The sequence below is a fragment of the Papaver somniferum genome, chromosome 5 (assembly GCF_003573695.1).
Source record: "Papaver somniferum cultivar HN1 chromosome 5, ASM357369v1, whole genome shotgun sequence".
Classification (NCBI taxonomy): Eukaryota; Viridiplantae; Streptophyta; class Magnoliopsida; order Ranunculales; family Papaveraceae; genus Papaver; species Papaver somniferum.
In genome coordinates this window covers 146,155,759-146,172,582 of record NC_039362.1, presented here as the reverse complement: position 1 = coordinate 146,172,582, position 16,824 = coordinate 146,155,759, and the positions used below count along the sequence as shown (strand labels likewise).

The following is a 16,824-nucleotide window of genomic DNA, read 5'->3' as shown; positions in this document are numbered from 1 at the left end:
TTGACTTCTAAAAACTGCACATGATTTTTATTCCCCGTGTGAATTTAGCTGGTTGAATTTTGGCTGGGTTTGAAACCTCTTCAGCACATGCACTGTTGCAAATATGGCCCTTGGTACCATCTCTCCCATGGTCTGTCAGTAGCCTTCCGAATTGTAAAACCACTGTCTTCAACATGTCAACGCTGACGATGAACTTACTTTAAGTTTTTATGTTGAAAACAAGTTTCAAAATATTTTGAGAATTTTGCTGTACAAGTTGGAACCATCCTATAAAATTTTCTGACACTAAAATGAACCTGATGAAAATCTTGAACAGGTCGGCCCTTAGCGTAATGAAGATGGCCTCAGTAGGTTTGGGTCAAGTGAAAATTCTAAGCGCAGTTTTATCAGCTAGCCATGCTTTGGACATTTCAGCGGTCAAGCCTTTTTTCAACATATTTCACCACAATCTGTAACTGTGCATTTACAATATAGCAATTGGCTCGAGAGAAGGTATAAAACTTTGCAAATTCACTAATCAAAAGGCTCGACCGATAGGGTCTTCACTCCTGTATTAATAAGCTTGATCAATCTCTGCTTGCTGCAAGTCTTATGTAGCATAAATGTTGAGACAAAACTCGAACGAACTTGGCAAAATTGCTTTCCAGAAAGGAAAAATATACTATATTCCAATTTGTTACAAGTTCACTTGCTGTGCCACCATCTCCTTGGATCCAAAACTTTCCCAAAGGGATTACTTAGGACTTGTTCTCTATAAAGGCTCATTTCCGGAATGCCATATAAAACAACAGAATGCAGTAGGAAGATTCCACAAAAACTGGTATCCCTTAAAGCCTTAAAATCTCCAACAGTGAAATAACACATTAAAAGAGAGACTCATACAGTGAACTAAACAAATCAAAAGAGAGAGAGATTCTAAATTTCTAATGCAAAAAGAGAGTTTGACATTTTCTTTAGTCTATGGTGACCAACTATATGAAAATAATAAAAGAGACATATAACCCTGCACAAAACAGAAACACAATGTAGATCTAGACTTTACATATGGAATTAGATGGAGACAGACACATTTTGTTTGGTAGTGTAGAACTAAAATCATCTAAAAAGCATCTTAAGCTCTTCAATCCTAGCAGATCGAACTTCCTCATCAACAAGGGCACCTGCTATCATGCGCCGTTTCCTCACTTGAAATGATATTTAGTCCTACAATTCCATTGTATCTGTAACCATCAAAACTAATGATCTAAGTACAATAATAATGACCGACACAAGACACTGAAATAAAAAGATATTGAAAGTGAGAATCGATATGATACTAGTATCCCAGCAAAGCATGCTGCTTTTGCTAACAGTGAATCTGACAGAAAAGAACTGATAATCTGGAGATAAAACATGACAAGTGATATAGTACTAACCTGAAGAGGTGTATCAGTAAGACACCACCGGCAATAAGAGGATAATGAAAATGTTGCCCAAGCCTCTTGAGTCCTTGAGGATATGATTGTATGCGCTTCATCTAGTACCACTCTATACCAGTACGGGGTCCCCATCCTGGATTTAAAAAGCATACACCAAATGTGTGAAAAGATATGAAGACATTTAATTCTGGGGCAGACAGATTTATTTTGTTAGGGCTTACAGATTTACAAGCTGCAGCTAAGACACCATATGTCGTTAAAACCACATCATGCTGTGCTAATGCAGTTGGATGAGTAGTTCTGTCAACACCATATTGCACATATAACCGAAGCATTCCTGGCTGAGAATGGATTTCAATTTCATCCTGTGATTCACCAATCATTTTCTGTAAGCTGTCGTTCAGATATTAATTAGAACTATAACATGATAAAGAAACTTAGAAAAGACATAGATAGTGAAGAATGTGGAGAACCTCGCACGGTATCAAGATTGAAACACAAATATTTCTACCTATGATAATATATGATGGAAAATTTTACCTTCCATTGGCCTAGCAAAGCCATTGAACAAACAGTAAGAGTTCCATGCTTGAAGTTTTGTGTGGAAGATGTTGCTCCTGAGCTTTACTCCTCCTACTTGGTCAGCATCATGCTTGACTATTTCTTGGTTATAGTGGGGTTGCCCTGCCTCATCATGCCAGTATCAGACCAATTGTCATAACAGTCTTCCCAAGATCAGTTGCATCAGCTAAAATCTGCCCAACATAAAAATGCTCAATTCAGACGTTTTTATTCATAATTACATGTATAGCTTAAAAAAATATGAGAAGGAAGTTTTGCTTTTCTTTCTAGAGGGATATAAAACCCCAAAATGCATTACTAATGGACTTACTCCTCCGGTCGTTTGTGTTGCACTAGGAAACCGAGTGGGCAGCATCCCCAGAGAAAACATAAACACAGACTTCAGAAGCCCTCCTGCTCATAACAAAGCCTAATTAAATAAAATAATCCAGGAAGTATCTCAAGATTCTTAATAAACGAATGGAAGTAAAACTCTTTATGATACATACTTATGAGTTATAAAGTCCACCTCCAGCAATGATATAGAGTTTTTGCAGCTTTCTCAACATCCATTCCCTTCTCTGATTTCGACATCCAATAAAGAGCTTCCTTTTGGTACAAGTGTAAAACACATGTAAGCATGCTAGGGCCTAGAGGGGTCCATTTCCTGAACAGCCAAAAAGAATGGACTCCCATGACCATCTCTGCATACACTATCATTAGAAAAAAAACATACACAATATATCACTAGTCTGCACATTCACTGTTAAAAAATTATGACTTCATTCATAATCCATCACTAATAACACACATATGAACTAATGAATTATCCGATAAAAACATAGCCCATGTCACTTAATCTAAGCACATAGCTCAAGGGCCTCGTCATTATCTTCTGGTGATAATACACCTAGATTAGGCACAGAAGAAGGTTTCAATGTTCGATCAATATTTTTCTCTAACCACGCAAGCCGCTTCTCGAACTTCGATGTAGCCTTGTACATATACTGAATATCAGCTTCAGCAACAAGAGCACAAACTCGAAGGAGTATATAGTAGTCTGCATGAGCTGCAAAAACTCTTGTCCCCCCGCTGGCCTTCTTCGTCTCATAGTGCAGATAATTAACATTTTTGACTTTACCAAGATGTCTTGGAGGAATGTAATGGAACCCATTTTCCTTCATGTTCGATTTCAGCCAATTTAAGGATCTATTTTTAACGGACTCTACAGAAACATCATCCTGAGTAGGCATTGGTTCTCCTGCGGCGCTGTTACTGGTGCAGCCTTTCTCGAAAGGTTTCCATAAGTTATCGACTATAATCTTCTCTTTATTATCTGATGGGGCTCCAAAGACTGTTTCCTTGCACAATTTGAGATATGATGGTAAGTTTACTGAAGTTTCCTGCACTCCGCGAATTTTCTCATACGTCACTTCAAGACCTCCAAGAAGTTCTGCAGCATCCAACTTACAGTTGAGAAAATAAGATGAACCCCGAACTGTTTTCTTTTTTGTCTCAGTGCCAACTTTACCCCTTTGCTTTCTCTTTCGAGGCGATATAGGAGTACTGCAATATTTCTTTTCCCACTTTCCATAACCGTTTATATTGTACATAATCCTTATAGCTACCATTATAATTGACATAACACAAACCCGAGACGGTATCCTATCACTACTAGATGACAGCCATAAATCAGGAGGCATTGACCAATCTTGAATCATAGACGCCTTCTGAAGAATCTCTTCCTGAGGAAGTTGGAGCTGCTTAAGATAACGACGAGCTAAAGCACTGAAATTCACAGGAGGAAGTTCCAAACCAATGCACTCAGCAATATATCCTGCTTGTGACTCTAACTCTCTCCAACCAATAATCTTAAAAGGCCTAAACATGGTATCAGTACTTAACGGGCATTTTGCTGATGGATTTCCAAACACTTTGCCAATCCTGTCAAAAGCATTCAGAAAAGGAAGCTTTCCATCGTGCGCCCACTTCACTATATCAGTTGGCAAGATTGGCTCCCTGGCGATATGACAAGCCAGATAACAAATCGATAACGATAAAGATAGCGGAAACTTCTGTCTCAACGATTTCAACCAAATAATTAGTAATCTTTTTCCAGCTAAATTACGAGGTTCATTTTTCACCTCACTATGCGGCCGACTAACTTTGACATACTCTTCAATCTGCATCTCTGAATCCTCAGCTATCTGACTCGCCCACTTTTCATCGAACACCTGAGATGCAGCAACAAACCGAAGCAAAAGAACACCGGTCAGGCCACAAATCAAAGGGCTAACGCCAAACTCTTCAACCAGAGCCTGACACTGATATTCAATCATGAGTTCAATCCCCATCACATACGTAGTCCTGAGCTCATTCGCATAATCCTCCGACGAAATCTCACTACTAATACCACTACCAAAATCAGCAGGCACATAGGGTTTCATTTCCACATCCTCATACTTGGGTTGCTGCGGCTTATCTGGTTGAGTTAGTTGTGTCCAAAACTCAGATTGCTGGGTTTGAGGCTCCGGTTCAACGACGGCGGCACGACGACGATGATATTGTGAATACGTTCCATTGTAAACATCTGCTTCATCTCCCATGCCAGTTTCTTGCATGCCTTGAACTTGTTCACCACACTCTTCGCAGTAATAGAAACCATTAGATTCCTCAAACTTTTTATTCCCACACCCACAAGTTATTTTCCCTAAATCCATTGATGAAATGATCTGATCAAATAAAAATCTATCTCCTTACAGTTTTCCACCACAAATGTTTCACAGAAGAAGAACTGATTGATTCCTAGTGTCGATCACTCTGAAACTTCTTCGAATTGAAATGATGTACTGCAGACACTGGCTTTTCTCATCTGTCCTGATTTTCTCAAATATTTGCTAAAACCCTAGATATAGAATATAAACCTGGACTCTCACTTACGATTTGGGCCCGTAGGCCCGTAACCTCTCCGCAAATTGTTATAGGCACCCACTAGCTCTTCCAGGGGTGTCTTGGAAAATTGTCCCCCCATATATGAAGGTTCTCATCTACAGCTTTTTTTTCTTTTTTTTTCTTTTTTTGAAAGTCTCGTCTACAGCTTTATCTTTGTCATTTTTCGCTTTCCTTGACGCTTAATAGAAAATGGCTCAGACCTCAACCTTACTGAACATGCAGGGAAAACTCTTGCAACAATGTCACAACCGCAGGCTCCGACCCATTTCATTTTGGAGGGAATAAAAGTGAGTCTACCAATTGAAGTTCAGCATTAATTTTTTGAACGGCAAAAAAGAGATAAGCAGAAAAAGATCTCCAGAACTTGGAACAGATTTGCAGAAACAAAGCTGAACAGCAAAGATATAATACGAACTAGTGAGTAGGGAGGGCCAAAGAATAATGTTTTCCAATCTGTTGCAAGATCTCATGCTGTGCAGCAGGGAGATGCTTCACGAAATCTGGCCTCTTTTTATGAAGGCTTTTATAATCTCCATTAGCGTGCACTAACCAAAACAAAAGAGAGCCAAGGATATTATAAAGCAAAAAGAGAGTTTTGACATTTTCTTTAGTCTATGGTGAAAATCCATATGACCCTGGACAAAATAGCAACCATATAGAACTGGACTTTACATTCGGAATCAGATGGAGATACCCACAAAATATTTACCTTGTCAGCCTAAAAAACTAACTCTTTACTAGAACTAAAATCATCTAAACAACATCTTCAGTTCTTCAATCCTAGCAGATCGAACTTCTTCATCAGTAAGGGCCCCTGCTATCATGCGCTGTTTCCTCGCTTGAACCTGTTGTAAACGTTCCTCCACCGTATCCTGCATGCAACAAATTTCCTCGGTCAAATGAAGCTTAAAGATCTACTGAATCATTTTGCAAATGGTGCAAACAATGATTGAGAATCAGTGGCTGAAACTAGTTAACTGGATATCATGCGCTGTTTACTCATACAATCTCATATTTTCAAAGCATACAATGTAAATGGTGCAAACATGGTGATTGAGATTCAGTATCTGAAACTAGTTAACTACAGTTGCTTCGAAATGAAGGATTGTGTTTGAATGCGCTAAAGCCAATATGTAGAGCAAGAAATTTTTACCGTGACAATGAATCTTCTAACACAAACGGTTCGCTTTTGTCCAATACGATGAATTCTCATGATTGCTTGCTCCTCAACAGCAGGATTCCACCATGGATCCTAGTTTCATAAAAATATATATCAGAAAAAGCACATATGACTTGAACAAAATTTTGATAGAAGAGTTAAAACTGTTTAATTTTCGGTGTCCTTGCCATTAGAAACACATTAGACGCAGCAGTCAAATTCAAACCGACACCTCCAGCCTTCAGGGACATCAATAGCACCTGACATACAAAAGACCAAAATCAGACAAGCTTTTCATAAAAATACTTAAAATGCTAAACTACAGCAATATAATTTGGTATAGGTGCAAATAAAAATTGCTTGTTAAGTTGTTACCGTTTTCTTCTTTGTCTCATTAAACTCCTTCAGTACTTTCTCCCTATTCTTCTGGCTTAATTTTCCATCAAACCTCAAGAACTGAATTCCGTTGTTATTCAAAGGGATCTCCAATAGGTCAAAAAATGAAGTCCACTGGCTGAAGATAATGCTCTTTTCACCAGAACCAGAATTTTGTACATTTTCCAGGCATTCCAAGAGCTTTAAAACTTTGCACGAGTCCCTCCAATTGTTATCGATATCAACCCGGAATGGATTATCAGATGGACATGTTATGAGTTCATCTTTTGTAATCTTCTGCCTACAAATTGGGCAAGTCCCACCTGCGAGGTACCCCAACTGGTAAAGAGGCACTCTCTGCACATTCTATGTGCACAAGGTGTGAGCACAGGATCATCAGCAGACTCTAAGCAGATTGGGCATTCTGTGTTTTCACCATTGCGGATACCCTCAACAACCTCTTCAACATATGCTCGACTTGGAACTATCTGACCCCTATTGCCAGCATTTGAGTTCATTCCAAGAAATCTCATTGCAAGTTTGTTCAAGTCTGCATATTTTTGTGAATCTCCTCGGCTGCATGATTTGAGAGAAGAAGTTTAGTCAGTGTACTATGCCAATGATATACAGAATAAAATTGTCAAAACATTAGTTTTTTCTTGTTTAATACCTTATGACTAGATATGGATGGTTGCAACACTGTCGTAGTCGTAGTAGAAGCTCAAGAATAGATGCATAATTGTGAAGAACTTTGCCTTGTGCTACGAACTGATCAAACTGGATCTGTATTCACAAATAGTAGGAAATATTCAATCAGACCAATAATTTGGGCAATTAAACTGTATGAAATGATAAAAACAATAAGATAGGATAATAGTCTATAGATAACCAAGTAGTTCCATTATTATGTATATCTTGGAATGCAAGATTACCTTGGACCTCTTGAAGAGCGCACTGTAGAAATCACGTTCAGCGTCTGATTGTTCACACTCAATGACTTGGATATCAGCCGGAGGAAGCACAAGTATGGGTCTGGCAATTCAGAGCATTGAAGATCATAAAAAAGAGCAAGAACCAAGAGTAAAGACCCAGCGAAAAATGAGACCCTAAAGGATGGAGAAGATAAAAGAAAAACACACCTTCCTTTTCCATCTTTTGTATCCTTTGTTCTCCTCAGCATTAATGACCTTAAAATAGACTTAACCAACCTTATCCCCCTTTCATCACCATTCTCATAAGGCCTCTGGATCAATTTATACCACCTAAATAAAATGACCAATTTAGGATGTAAGTGAATTAAACATTCTTAGCTGATCTTCTATCTTTATGCTGCAGTAATAAATCCATCTTCAGTTAGGAAACAGTATACACTCACCAGGACCAGTTACACCATGGCTCAACATGCAAGAAGCATAGAAGACTGTAGAGATCTTCCAAATTATTCTGCAACCATCAAACTAACAATCTTAGTACAATATTAATGGTCCATAAACACAAAACACTGACTATAGGAAGACATTGAAATGAGAATCCATCATACACTACTACCCCAGCAAAGCATGGCACTTTTGCTAACAGTGAATCTGATCATAACAAAGGTAATAATCTGAAGAGAAAAAAAAAGGTAAAAGAATGCTAACCTGAAGTGGTGTACCAGTAAGACACCACCGGCAATAAGAGGATAATGAAAATGCTGCCTGAGCCACTTGAGTCCTTGAGGATTTGATTGTATGTGCTTCATCTAGAACCACTCTATACCAGTCTACTTGGTGAAAAATACTGTCTCCCGCATTCTGATTAAAAACACACTAAAAGTGTGAAAAGATAAGACAAAACTATCCAATAGAAGTGCATGCAAAGATTTATTTTGTTAGGGCTTACAGATTTACAAGCTGCAGCTAAGACACCATATGTTGTTAAAACCACATCATGTTGTGCTAATGCATTTGGGTGAGTAGTTCTGTCCACACCGTATTGTACATACAGCCCAAGGGTCCCTGGCTGAGAATGGGCTTCAAGTTCATTCTGAGATTCACAAGACATGTGTTGTAAGTTGTAGTTCAGATATTAACTATATAACATGATAAAAAAAGAGACACAAAATAGTGTAGAATGTGAAGAACCTGTAGTTTTGTATAAAGATTGAAACAAAAATCCTTGTCAAATTAATGAAGAATGGAAATTTTCACCTTCCATTGGCCTAGCAATGCCATTGGACAGACAATAAGAGTTCCACCCTTGACATTTGGTGCGGAAGATGTTGCTTGTGAGCTTCTACTCCTTCTGCTTACTTGGTCAGGGTCATGCTTGACTATTTCTTGACTGTAAGGGGTTCCCCTGCCTCGTCTTGCATGTATCAGAGCAATTGTCATAACAGTTTTTCCAAGACCCATTGCATCAGCTAGAATCTTCACAGTAGAAAAACACTTGGTTCAGACATATTGTATTCATTATTACATGTATAGCTAAAGCAAAAATTATGAGAAAGAAGTTCTTTCTTTGTCAAAAAGAATTAAAACCCAAAACTGCATATTACTAATGGACTTACTCCTCCTCTAGTCGCTTGTGTTGCACTAGGAAACTGAGTGGTAGCTTCCCCAGAGAAAACATTTACATAAACTTCAGAAGCTCTCCTGCTCATAGCAAAGCACCATTTAGTAAAATCATTCAGGAGGTATCTTAAAGACTCCAAATAAGTGAAGGGAAGAAAATTCTTTTGTGGCACACATACTTATCAGTTATACGGTACACCTCCCAGCAAGGATGGAGAGTTTTTGCAGCTTTCTCAACATCAATCCCCTCCTCTGATTTGGACATCCAATAAAGAGCTTCCTTTTGGGACGAGTGTAGAACACATTTAAGTGTACTAGGGGGTTCCATCTCCTGTACAATTAAAACGAAATTGTTCAGCAATTTGCAAGGACACCCAAGCAACTAAATCCCTTGTATTTCCACACTTATATTAGTATCTTTTACCTCCAAGTTGTAGACATCAGCAGCGCCAACAAGATTATTCAAGGTTGACTCTGAGAAGGTCTGCTCATCATTAGTTTGATCAGACACCGGCTGACTTTGGCTTCCCCTTGTCTTCTTCCCAACTGGCACTGGTGGTGGTGGTAAATCCCCAACTGATTCACCCTGTGTTAATTTCAGAATAAAACGTTGTGAAATGAACATTATTCAAAGAGTGAAAGCATACAAAAAATCACTTAAATATGCAAATACATTTTTCAAAGAGACACGACATCGAAAACAGTTGCTTTTCAATAAGATTTTGATTACAATAAGCCTACTTATAGATGACATTAAATAGAAAAATAACCAAAACTTACATGTAGATTCAAGGACCGTTTTCGATTGTCAAGTTCCTCCGGGGTGAACTCAGCCTGTTCATCACCAATTCAAAAATTAAAACAACCTAGTCTATAAAATGTACTTAATAGAGAGTTTGTGCTTGTATAAGACACCCTAAAAGCAATGAGATGTACCTTCTTAAATGCCTTAATTCGCAGCAACTGGAATAGTGTAGGTAGAGGATGAAAAACAGACTCCACATGTGATGGAGGAGTTAAATTCCATGAAGTCTTGTCACCCTCCACAAATACTGATCTATGTATATAGAAGCTAAAAAAAAAACAAACCAAACACGAAATCACAACTAGGTACTAATAACATTGATCAAAATCACAAGAAACAGAAATAAAGATTCAATTGAAATGAACTATAAAAATCAAAATGAAGGGTATTTCATCTCATTTACCTGACATATAAATGAATCTCTTGCATGAGACGAAGCTCAGTTTGTGGAGCAGCCACAACACTTCTACCACAAAGCTTTACCCTCGTCGAATTAACAAGAGGAATCACGCATTTAGTCCACTCTAAAGGTAGTCTTCCAATCTGAAACCACAAAATTAAGTAAACATTTGCACTAAAAATTGCACAATACCTAGATTTCAATTGACAAAAGCAAAATTAAGGGTTTTGATTGCAAACCTCTCCTGATCGTTTAGTTGAGAAACGAACAATCTTGGTCTTAAAATTCGAAGGATAAGAGAAATAAACAATCTCATTGAAAGCAAGTTTTTTACTTTTACATGTAGAAAGCCCAGCGACAGTACTTCTTCCAACCAACAACCAATCTTCTTCTTCTGGAAATTCTCCATCATCAATATCTTCCTTTTTCTCCACCGTCTTACTTACAGGCTTCTTTGCCTGTTTCGTCATCGGCGGCCGCTGTTCAGAAGTCGATGAACGGGGTTTGTTGTCATCTTCCGAATCAATACAGATAACATCGTAATCATCAGTAAGGGCATATTTAGGAGGCTGCTCAGTTACAGACACAGGTATCAAATCTGTACATTGATTGAACCCTGAATCAGTTTTTTCTTCCTTCACAGACTCCTTGTCGATGTCCATACTTGACATCTCTGGTTCTTCCTTGACCTTGGGTAGTATTAAAGCCAGATCTAGACTCTTCATTTCTGGATCCAACTCCTTTCTCTCTTCCTTTACCAAAACAATTTGCTTGTCATGGCAAACAGATTCTTCAACCTTTGGCTTCTTCAACTCATTATTTAGATCACCTTCTTCCTCTGGGGTATCAGAAACCTCTTGTTTAACCACAGCAGAAACCCTAGAACCAGTACTTGTAACTGTTTTCTTAACAGTTGCTAATGGAGTTACTGGACCTCCTTGTCTATATTGAAGGATTTTAATGGCTTCATCTATATCATTATCTGCAAGCATAAGTGCTCGAAGGATTGCTGGTTTTGATATATCACCAAGTACTGATTTGATCTGTTTGATGTTTTCTTCTTCTGGTTCTACAATCTTCATCGTTTCCATTAGAGGGGAAATACAAAAAGAAGGTAATAATAATAATAATCTTAGAGATGTTTTGGTTTAGATGGAGAAGAGAACAGGGGGGAATGGGTTTGGGTTTGGGTTTGTGTAAAATGATTTAACAAAGTTGGGGAAAATCTTTATAGAAGAAGAGTTTTTTGGCGCGAATATTGAATAGAAATGGATTTTCCCACCTTTTTCGTACTTTTTTTTGGCGGTAAAAAAGAACAACAACTTTTACTGTGTTTTGCCGATTAAAATTGCTTATTTCTGGCGCGAAATTAGAGTTAACGGTGGGAAAATTACTACTTATCCGGACCGCTTAATAGAGAGAGACAGCTTACTAGTAGTTCGTAATTAAGGCCAATTTTGGGCGCGAATCTAGTTTTCTTATCGATATCGTACGCGTGGCCTAGTCCTTGATTTCTGCTCCTGCACCCAAACGAACACCACGATGTGGCACCAACCTAAACACCTGGGGACGGCGATGGATCCCGGGTGAATAGCCCATGCACCAGCGTACCTTTGGGGAGGAAATTGGGGGCATTTTCGATTTTTTTTCAACTGTTGGAAATTGGAAATGTTAATGGCCGGATTATTTTAGTTTTAGGAAACTTGAAAAATTGCTCTTAACTTCAAAACCTTGTAAATATTCTTTAAGGGTTACTCTCTACAAACTATGGAGTCAACCAAAGATTCAAAACTATTAAGAGTTTATGCCCTAAAAATATATATTCAAAGAAAAAATAGTAATAATATCTAGCTCCTGAATGTTCTATAAAATTCATTAATCGTTGCCTCAAAGCCGGTGTTCCCCTGCCTCACCATCAGGGCCGGCCCTGGTTATCCATAAATGCCTTGTTCATTATCAGGTCGTGCCAAACACTTCAACACGTCTCTGAGAGCATAGTAATGGTTATCACACTTATGATCTGAAATTAAATTGCCGGACAACAAAATATTTTGGAAGTGTTCACCAGGATTTCTCTGCCAGAGCGTGTACGATTCCCTTGCTTTGCTATCAGTACTATATCTGCTTTGTTTACCATCATCCAGATCCCTCTTTAGAAAATACAGAGTTCCGGGAATAAACAATTCCTCGGGCATGTCAACTGAACCCGCCTTTACGACGGAAGTACTATCATCTCCTGGTGATGTCTCTTTAGCTCGAACAGGCAGTAATTCTTTTCTGACAGGACCATCTGTTAGACAGGCGTAATTAGCTTGTGATAGCTGATAGCTCTAATTTAGGGGGCAACTTCTTACAAACTCGCAAACAAATATAGATTTACAATATCGTGCCACAAAAAGGTTGACGTGTATGGGTTTATCTAAACTTAATAATGTCCAAAGGGGATGGTAGATTTCCAAAGATCTAAGGAAGACCCAAATACTTATCTCACTTTCTGATTTATTAAGAATGATGGCCATACAGTCACACATACACCCAGAAGTTGGCAAAAAAATGGCAGGTTTAAGGATTGGACTGATCATCATATCAGAATCGGGGAGGACAGTTCTATAATCTAATAATAATATTTTCACTGTCAAGAGAAATGGAATATGTATCATTTAATTAGGACAGTCAGACCAGCATATCTGATAACTGAAAAAAAGAGTAGACTTACCAGATGAATCGGTCTTGCTCCCAAAACTAGCATAATCAGCAAGTTTTCTAGCCACGTCTTGTACTGAAGAAACAACTTGTTTCGCATTTGCAATCATGTCTACAACACTCTTCCAGTCTTCCTTCTCCAAGATTTTTCTCCTGAAAAAAGAAAAATACTATCTTTTCAGGGAGAAGTATTCGTAATTCCAAATGCATTTATGAAAGCAAACATGCCTCCTGAGTCTTGTGTCTCTTATCAAAACTGCGAGTTTTTTCATTTGAATATTCAGCCACTTACCAATCAGTTTGAAGAATTTCCTCCCTCAACCTCTGTAGTGAAGCCACACTTAACCTTGGAACTATATCGTCCTGCAAGAACATAACAAATGACACCAATCTTGAGATAACAAATACATAAATACTAAGGTTCTATAATTTAGTTTGGAAGACCTTCCTTGCTGCATGCAATTTCACATAGACTCAAGAGAGGTTATAAATAACCAGAGACAGCTTGCCTGCAATACAAGAGTGGAAACATAGCTGGCGCAGCTTTCAGCAAGTTCTTTAGAAAGACAAGGAGGAGTTCCAACCCCAATTGCCGTAACAATATCAGGACTAAACCCAAGTTCCTCTTGTGATTTCTTCCTAAGCATTATTGCTAGTAACGAAGCTGCAGCCCCTCCAAGAGAATGCCCTACCAGCCTCAACCTAAATCCCTGTATATCAATTAGGCTCAACACAACAAAATGGAAAGTGCTTATCATCTTAATACTAGGGAATGAAAATTAAGTCAGAACCCAAACATTTAAGGGAAGTATGATGCCCCTTCTCTATTTGGCTTTTGTAAGGGGTTAATTTTCAAGGCTTTTTTTATGAGATATGGTGAAAACCATCAAGCTGGAAGCCCTTTTCTAGAATAAATTTTATCCCCTCCTTTTCTAAATTAAGGCAGAACCCAAACCTTTAAAGATAGTGTGATATTTTCACGCACCTCATGTTTCTCCAAGCACTTCCTTAAGGTTGCAATTTCGTGACACAGAAACCAGCGAGCAGCTTCAGCAGTACCAAAATGACTGGAGAAACCTTCAAATGTTACTTCCTTTTCACTTGAAGAAATGACGTCGGTGATAAAGTCATAGACAGTATGAGTTCCGCGGATTCCTAGAATGACTAGCTTGTTTCTGATATCAATCCCAATATAATATCCTGGTCTCATAACACTGGAACTGTTTACAAATTTCAAAACATTACGTTCTCGAAGCATGCTGTTCCTTGCAAGACCTGCAGCATTCTCCTTATATGCCCCTTTCGCCAGTTCAGTATGATATATGAGATCTTGAACCTAATTCAACATTTAGTTCAGAGAAGCTTTAGATATAAGCTAGTTCATAAGTAATGATTAAAACCTAAACTTCATGTAGCACTTCGAATTGCCAACATTTGATTATTTAGTAGTATAAGGCTCAAGCAATTACTATAGAATTGGAGGAAATTTGAATGCCCTTGACATCCTCGACCCGAGCAGCAGATGCTTGACGAAGATATGTGAGATACAACCCCATTGTTAGATCACTTAAGCTCCAATCCTGGATACCAATTTTACTCTTTTGAATGCTTGCCAGAATCTCTGTAAGTGATCGACTGCTAGGTGGAGGATTTTGCCCGTTGTCGCTACCTAGGAAATCAAACTTTTAAGTCAACCACTGTATTAAACCAATTAACTGAGAAGACTACATTCTTAAACAGCTCTTAGTAGGTGTAAAAAACAGCTAATTATATTACCTAGCAGAATGAATTAATGGACCAGTTTACAAGGTTTATTATGTTTTTCCTTCTAATGTTCGACTAAAGTATAAACTGATGCCGATGATTACTGTATCATACAACAACGTTTCATAAGATTCCCATCCTCATTTGTCTTGCATGTTTTTTCTACACGAACAAGTTTGAAAAACTTACACAATCTCATTTCATTGTTCTTAAAGTAGATTTTGTAGATAAAATTCATGCTAACGGAAGGCAAGTTCGTAAAATCAAATAGTAAGAAGGGGAAGAAACCTGTAGGCAAGGCCCACCTACACAACTGTAAGGCAGGTTCAAGAGCTTTTGAGAGCCAAGCAAGTTCTAACTTCCACTTGTTTTCGTCCAAATCATCATGGTCAGAACCACGTCTACTGAGGTTCGAAGAGTGACTTGATTGCCCCTTTTGGGATGCGTCTTTTGCCTCCTTTGACCCATTACATTGTGGCTTATCTGCTTTCGAGCATTGTGATCTAGACTGAGTAAGAAGACTGTAGACTCTATATGGCTCTTGTTTCTTTTGCAGGTTAGCATTATACTCTGCAGTATGCAAATCAAATTAAAAAGACAGTCGGCACACCACAAAAATATGATCAGCCCATAAAATCCTTCAGGGTGTTTTCTTTCTTTTAGATTGTGCAAAATTTCTCATTTATGATATAGAAAAGGATCCGGAACCCGTGAACAACTAACTAATGACCAAAATCTCAATAGCAACACAAAACCTCTAATACTAAAATTGACAGGTCTGGTAAGAAATTGAGTAGTCCAATCTTAAACATACAACATCCTTATCAAGTAATTACTACATATAAATAAATATACAACAACTGAAGCCGTTTGCAGGCACACACTCGAAAAAGACCCAATTAAACTACATTCTCAAAGTTAGCATCTCCTTTACAATAAATGATCGATATCAATACACAAGTACCAGTTAAGAACAATTTTGAAAAACCCAAGTGTTCAGATTCTAAGTTGAGAACAAAATAGTGTACATTGGGCATGCCGAATTAAAATTCTCTCAAAACCAATATCCACTAATAAATTTAAGCAACACTGAACACCAATAAACATAAGCTAACAAAATCATAAAGAAGTACAGAAAACAAAAGATCAACATAGTAAGAGCTAAAACAAAACTCAAACATTAAAAACCCACAGCCAAAATGACATTTTTCGTAAATCTTATTATGTGCAAACGATTCATAATTCAGAATCAATACAATAACACTGTTAATCTGCTTCAAACCCTAGAAAAATCATTCCTTCAGGAACATGCATAGCTAAAGTTTGGTTCAAAATCAAAACCCACCAACATAAATGGCAAACTACTCAAACCCCAAAAAAGAAATATAGAATCTTCTGCACTGAAACACGATCAAAAATCAAAGTTCCGCTTTTCTCATTAGGACCCTAAAATTAAAAATCTTGTTCATTACAGCAATTGACCTAATAGTACCCTAGACATAATTTATAGAAAAGAAAAATGATCAAACCCAATAGGAACTTCGGTAATCGATAACATTTAAAAAATCAAAGGAAAAAAAAAAAACATACCGATATGCAGTAAGAAACTTCTTATAGATTGTTTCACCATTTCCTTGTCTCCCGAACGATAAAGATCGTAACTTTATTAGTTTGTGGCACTAATTACCAGGGTTTGGATGCGGCAACGTTATGAGTTAGTCTTTATTCTGAAAATGAGCCATTAGAAACCACACGGGAGACTCAGGGTGTGGTAACTAGCGAAAAGTGGTAATGGGAGGTAAGTGAAGAAGGGACACGAAGAGAGCAGCGAGGAGGATACTACAGTGTCCGAGTCCCTATCTCTCTTTACCCAGTGTCTCCAATCTGGAGTCACAAGGCTGCTCTAATGGGGTGCCATGTTAAGTGGGGGTGTACCAAGCCAAGAAAAAATTTGTTTTGTCCTATATAAAAACTTATTTTGTCTTATTTTAATTTTGGTACACCCTCAATTAATCTGGTACCCCTATTAGCAATTTTGCAGAGTCAGGCAAAGAAGCAGGAATGATCCTCATGTGAAGATTTTTCAACACAAACCAAAGAACACGCAACTTGCGGTGAGGATCCACATGGTATCA

General features: G+C 38.0%; 2 protein-coding genes and 1 pseudogene across 4 annotated transcripts; all 3 read right to left on the bottom strand.

The window, feature by feature from the left end:
* Positions 1-884: 884 nt before the first annotated feature.
* LOC113283098 (TATA box-binding protein-associated factor RNA polymerase I subunit B-like) lies at positions 885-4,850 on the bottom strand. Of its 3 annotated transcripts, XM_026532251.1 has the most exons (7): positions 2,810-4,850; positions 2,489-2,692; positions 2,311-2,393; positions 1,959-2,173; positions 1,640-1,783; positions 1,416-1,551; positions 885-1,220 (listed from the first exon to the last, which is right to left on the bottom strand). In XM_026532251.1, exon 1 carries the CDS (start codon positions 4,697-4,699, stop codon positions 2,840-2,842), a length of 1,860 nt encoding a protein of 619 aa, XP_026388036.1. In that variant the 5' UTR covers positions 4,700-4,850; the 3' UTR covers positions 885-1,220; positions 1,416-1,551; positions 1,640-1,783; positions 1,959-2,173; positions 2,311-2,393; positions 2,489-2,692; positions 2,810-2,839. The 3 variants fall into 3 exon arrangements, with proteins under 3 accessions (XP_026388036.1, XP_026388037.1, XP_026388035.1); XM_026532252.1 differs by having other exon boundaries at positions 890-1,220; positions 1,640-1,811; positions 2,489-4,850; XM_026532250.1 differs by having other exon boundaries at positions 890-1,220; positions 2,489-4,850.
* Positions 4,851-5,484: 634 nt separating this feature from the next.
* Positions 5,485-11,379, bottom strand: LOC113283097 (annotated as a pseudogene).
* A 546-nt stretch (positions 11,380-11,925) lies between these two features.
* Positions 11,926-16,565, bottom strand: LOC113283099 (sn1-specific diacylglycerol lipase beta-like). The gene is made up of 8 exons (XM_026532253.1): positions 16,280-16,565; positions 14,978-15,259; positions 14,395-14,594; positions 13,911-14,261; positions 13,435-13,635; positions 13,218-13,288; positions 12,939-13,078; positions 11,926-12,512 (listed from the first exon to the last, which is right to left on the bottom strand). The coding sequence occupies exons 1-8, from the start codon at positions 16,317-16,319 to the stop codon at positions 12,154-12,156; spliced, it is 1,644 nt and encodes a 547-aa protein (XP_026388038.1). The 5' UTR covers positions 16,320-16,565; the 3' UTR covers positions 11,926-12,153.
* Positions 16,566-16,824: the final 259 nt, after the last annotated feature.

Bases quoted from the DNA above. Each gene is read 5' to 3' on its own strand.
- LOC113283098 (XM_026532251.1), bottom strand. From the start codon at position 4,699: ATGGATTTAGGGAAAATAACTTGTGGGTGTGGGAATAAAAAGTTTGAG.
- LOC113283099 (XM_026532253.1), bottom strand. From the start codon at position 16,319: ATGGTGAAACAATCTATAAGAAGTTTCTTACTGCATATCG. The intron at 15,260-16,279 runs GTATGTTTTTTT...TGCATACTGCAG, and splicing joins AAGTTTCTTACTGCATATCG to AGTATAATGCTAACCTGCAA. The intron at 14,595-14,977 runs GTTTCTTCCCCT...TTGATTTCCTAG, and splicing joins TAGGTGGGCCTTGCCTACAG to GTAGCGACAACGGGCAAAAT.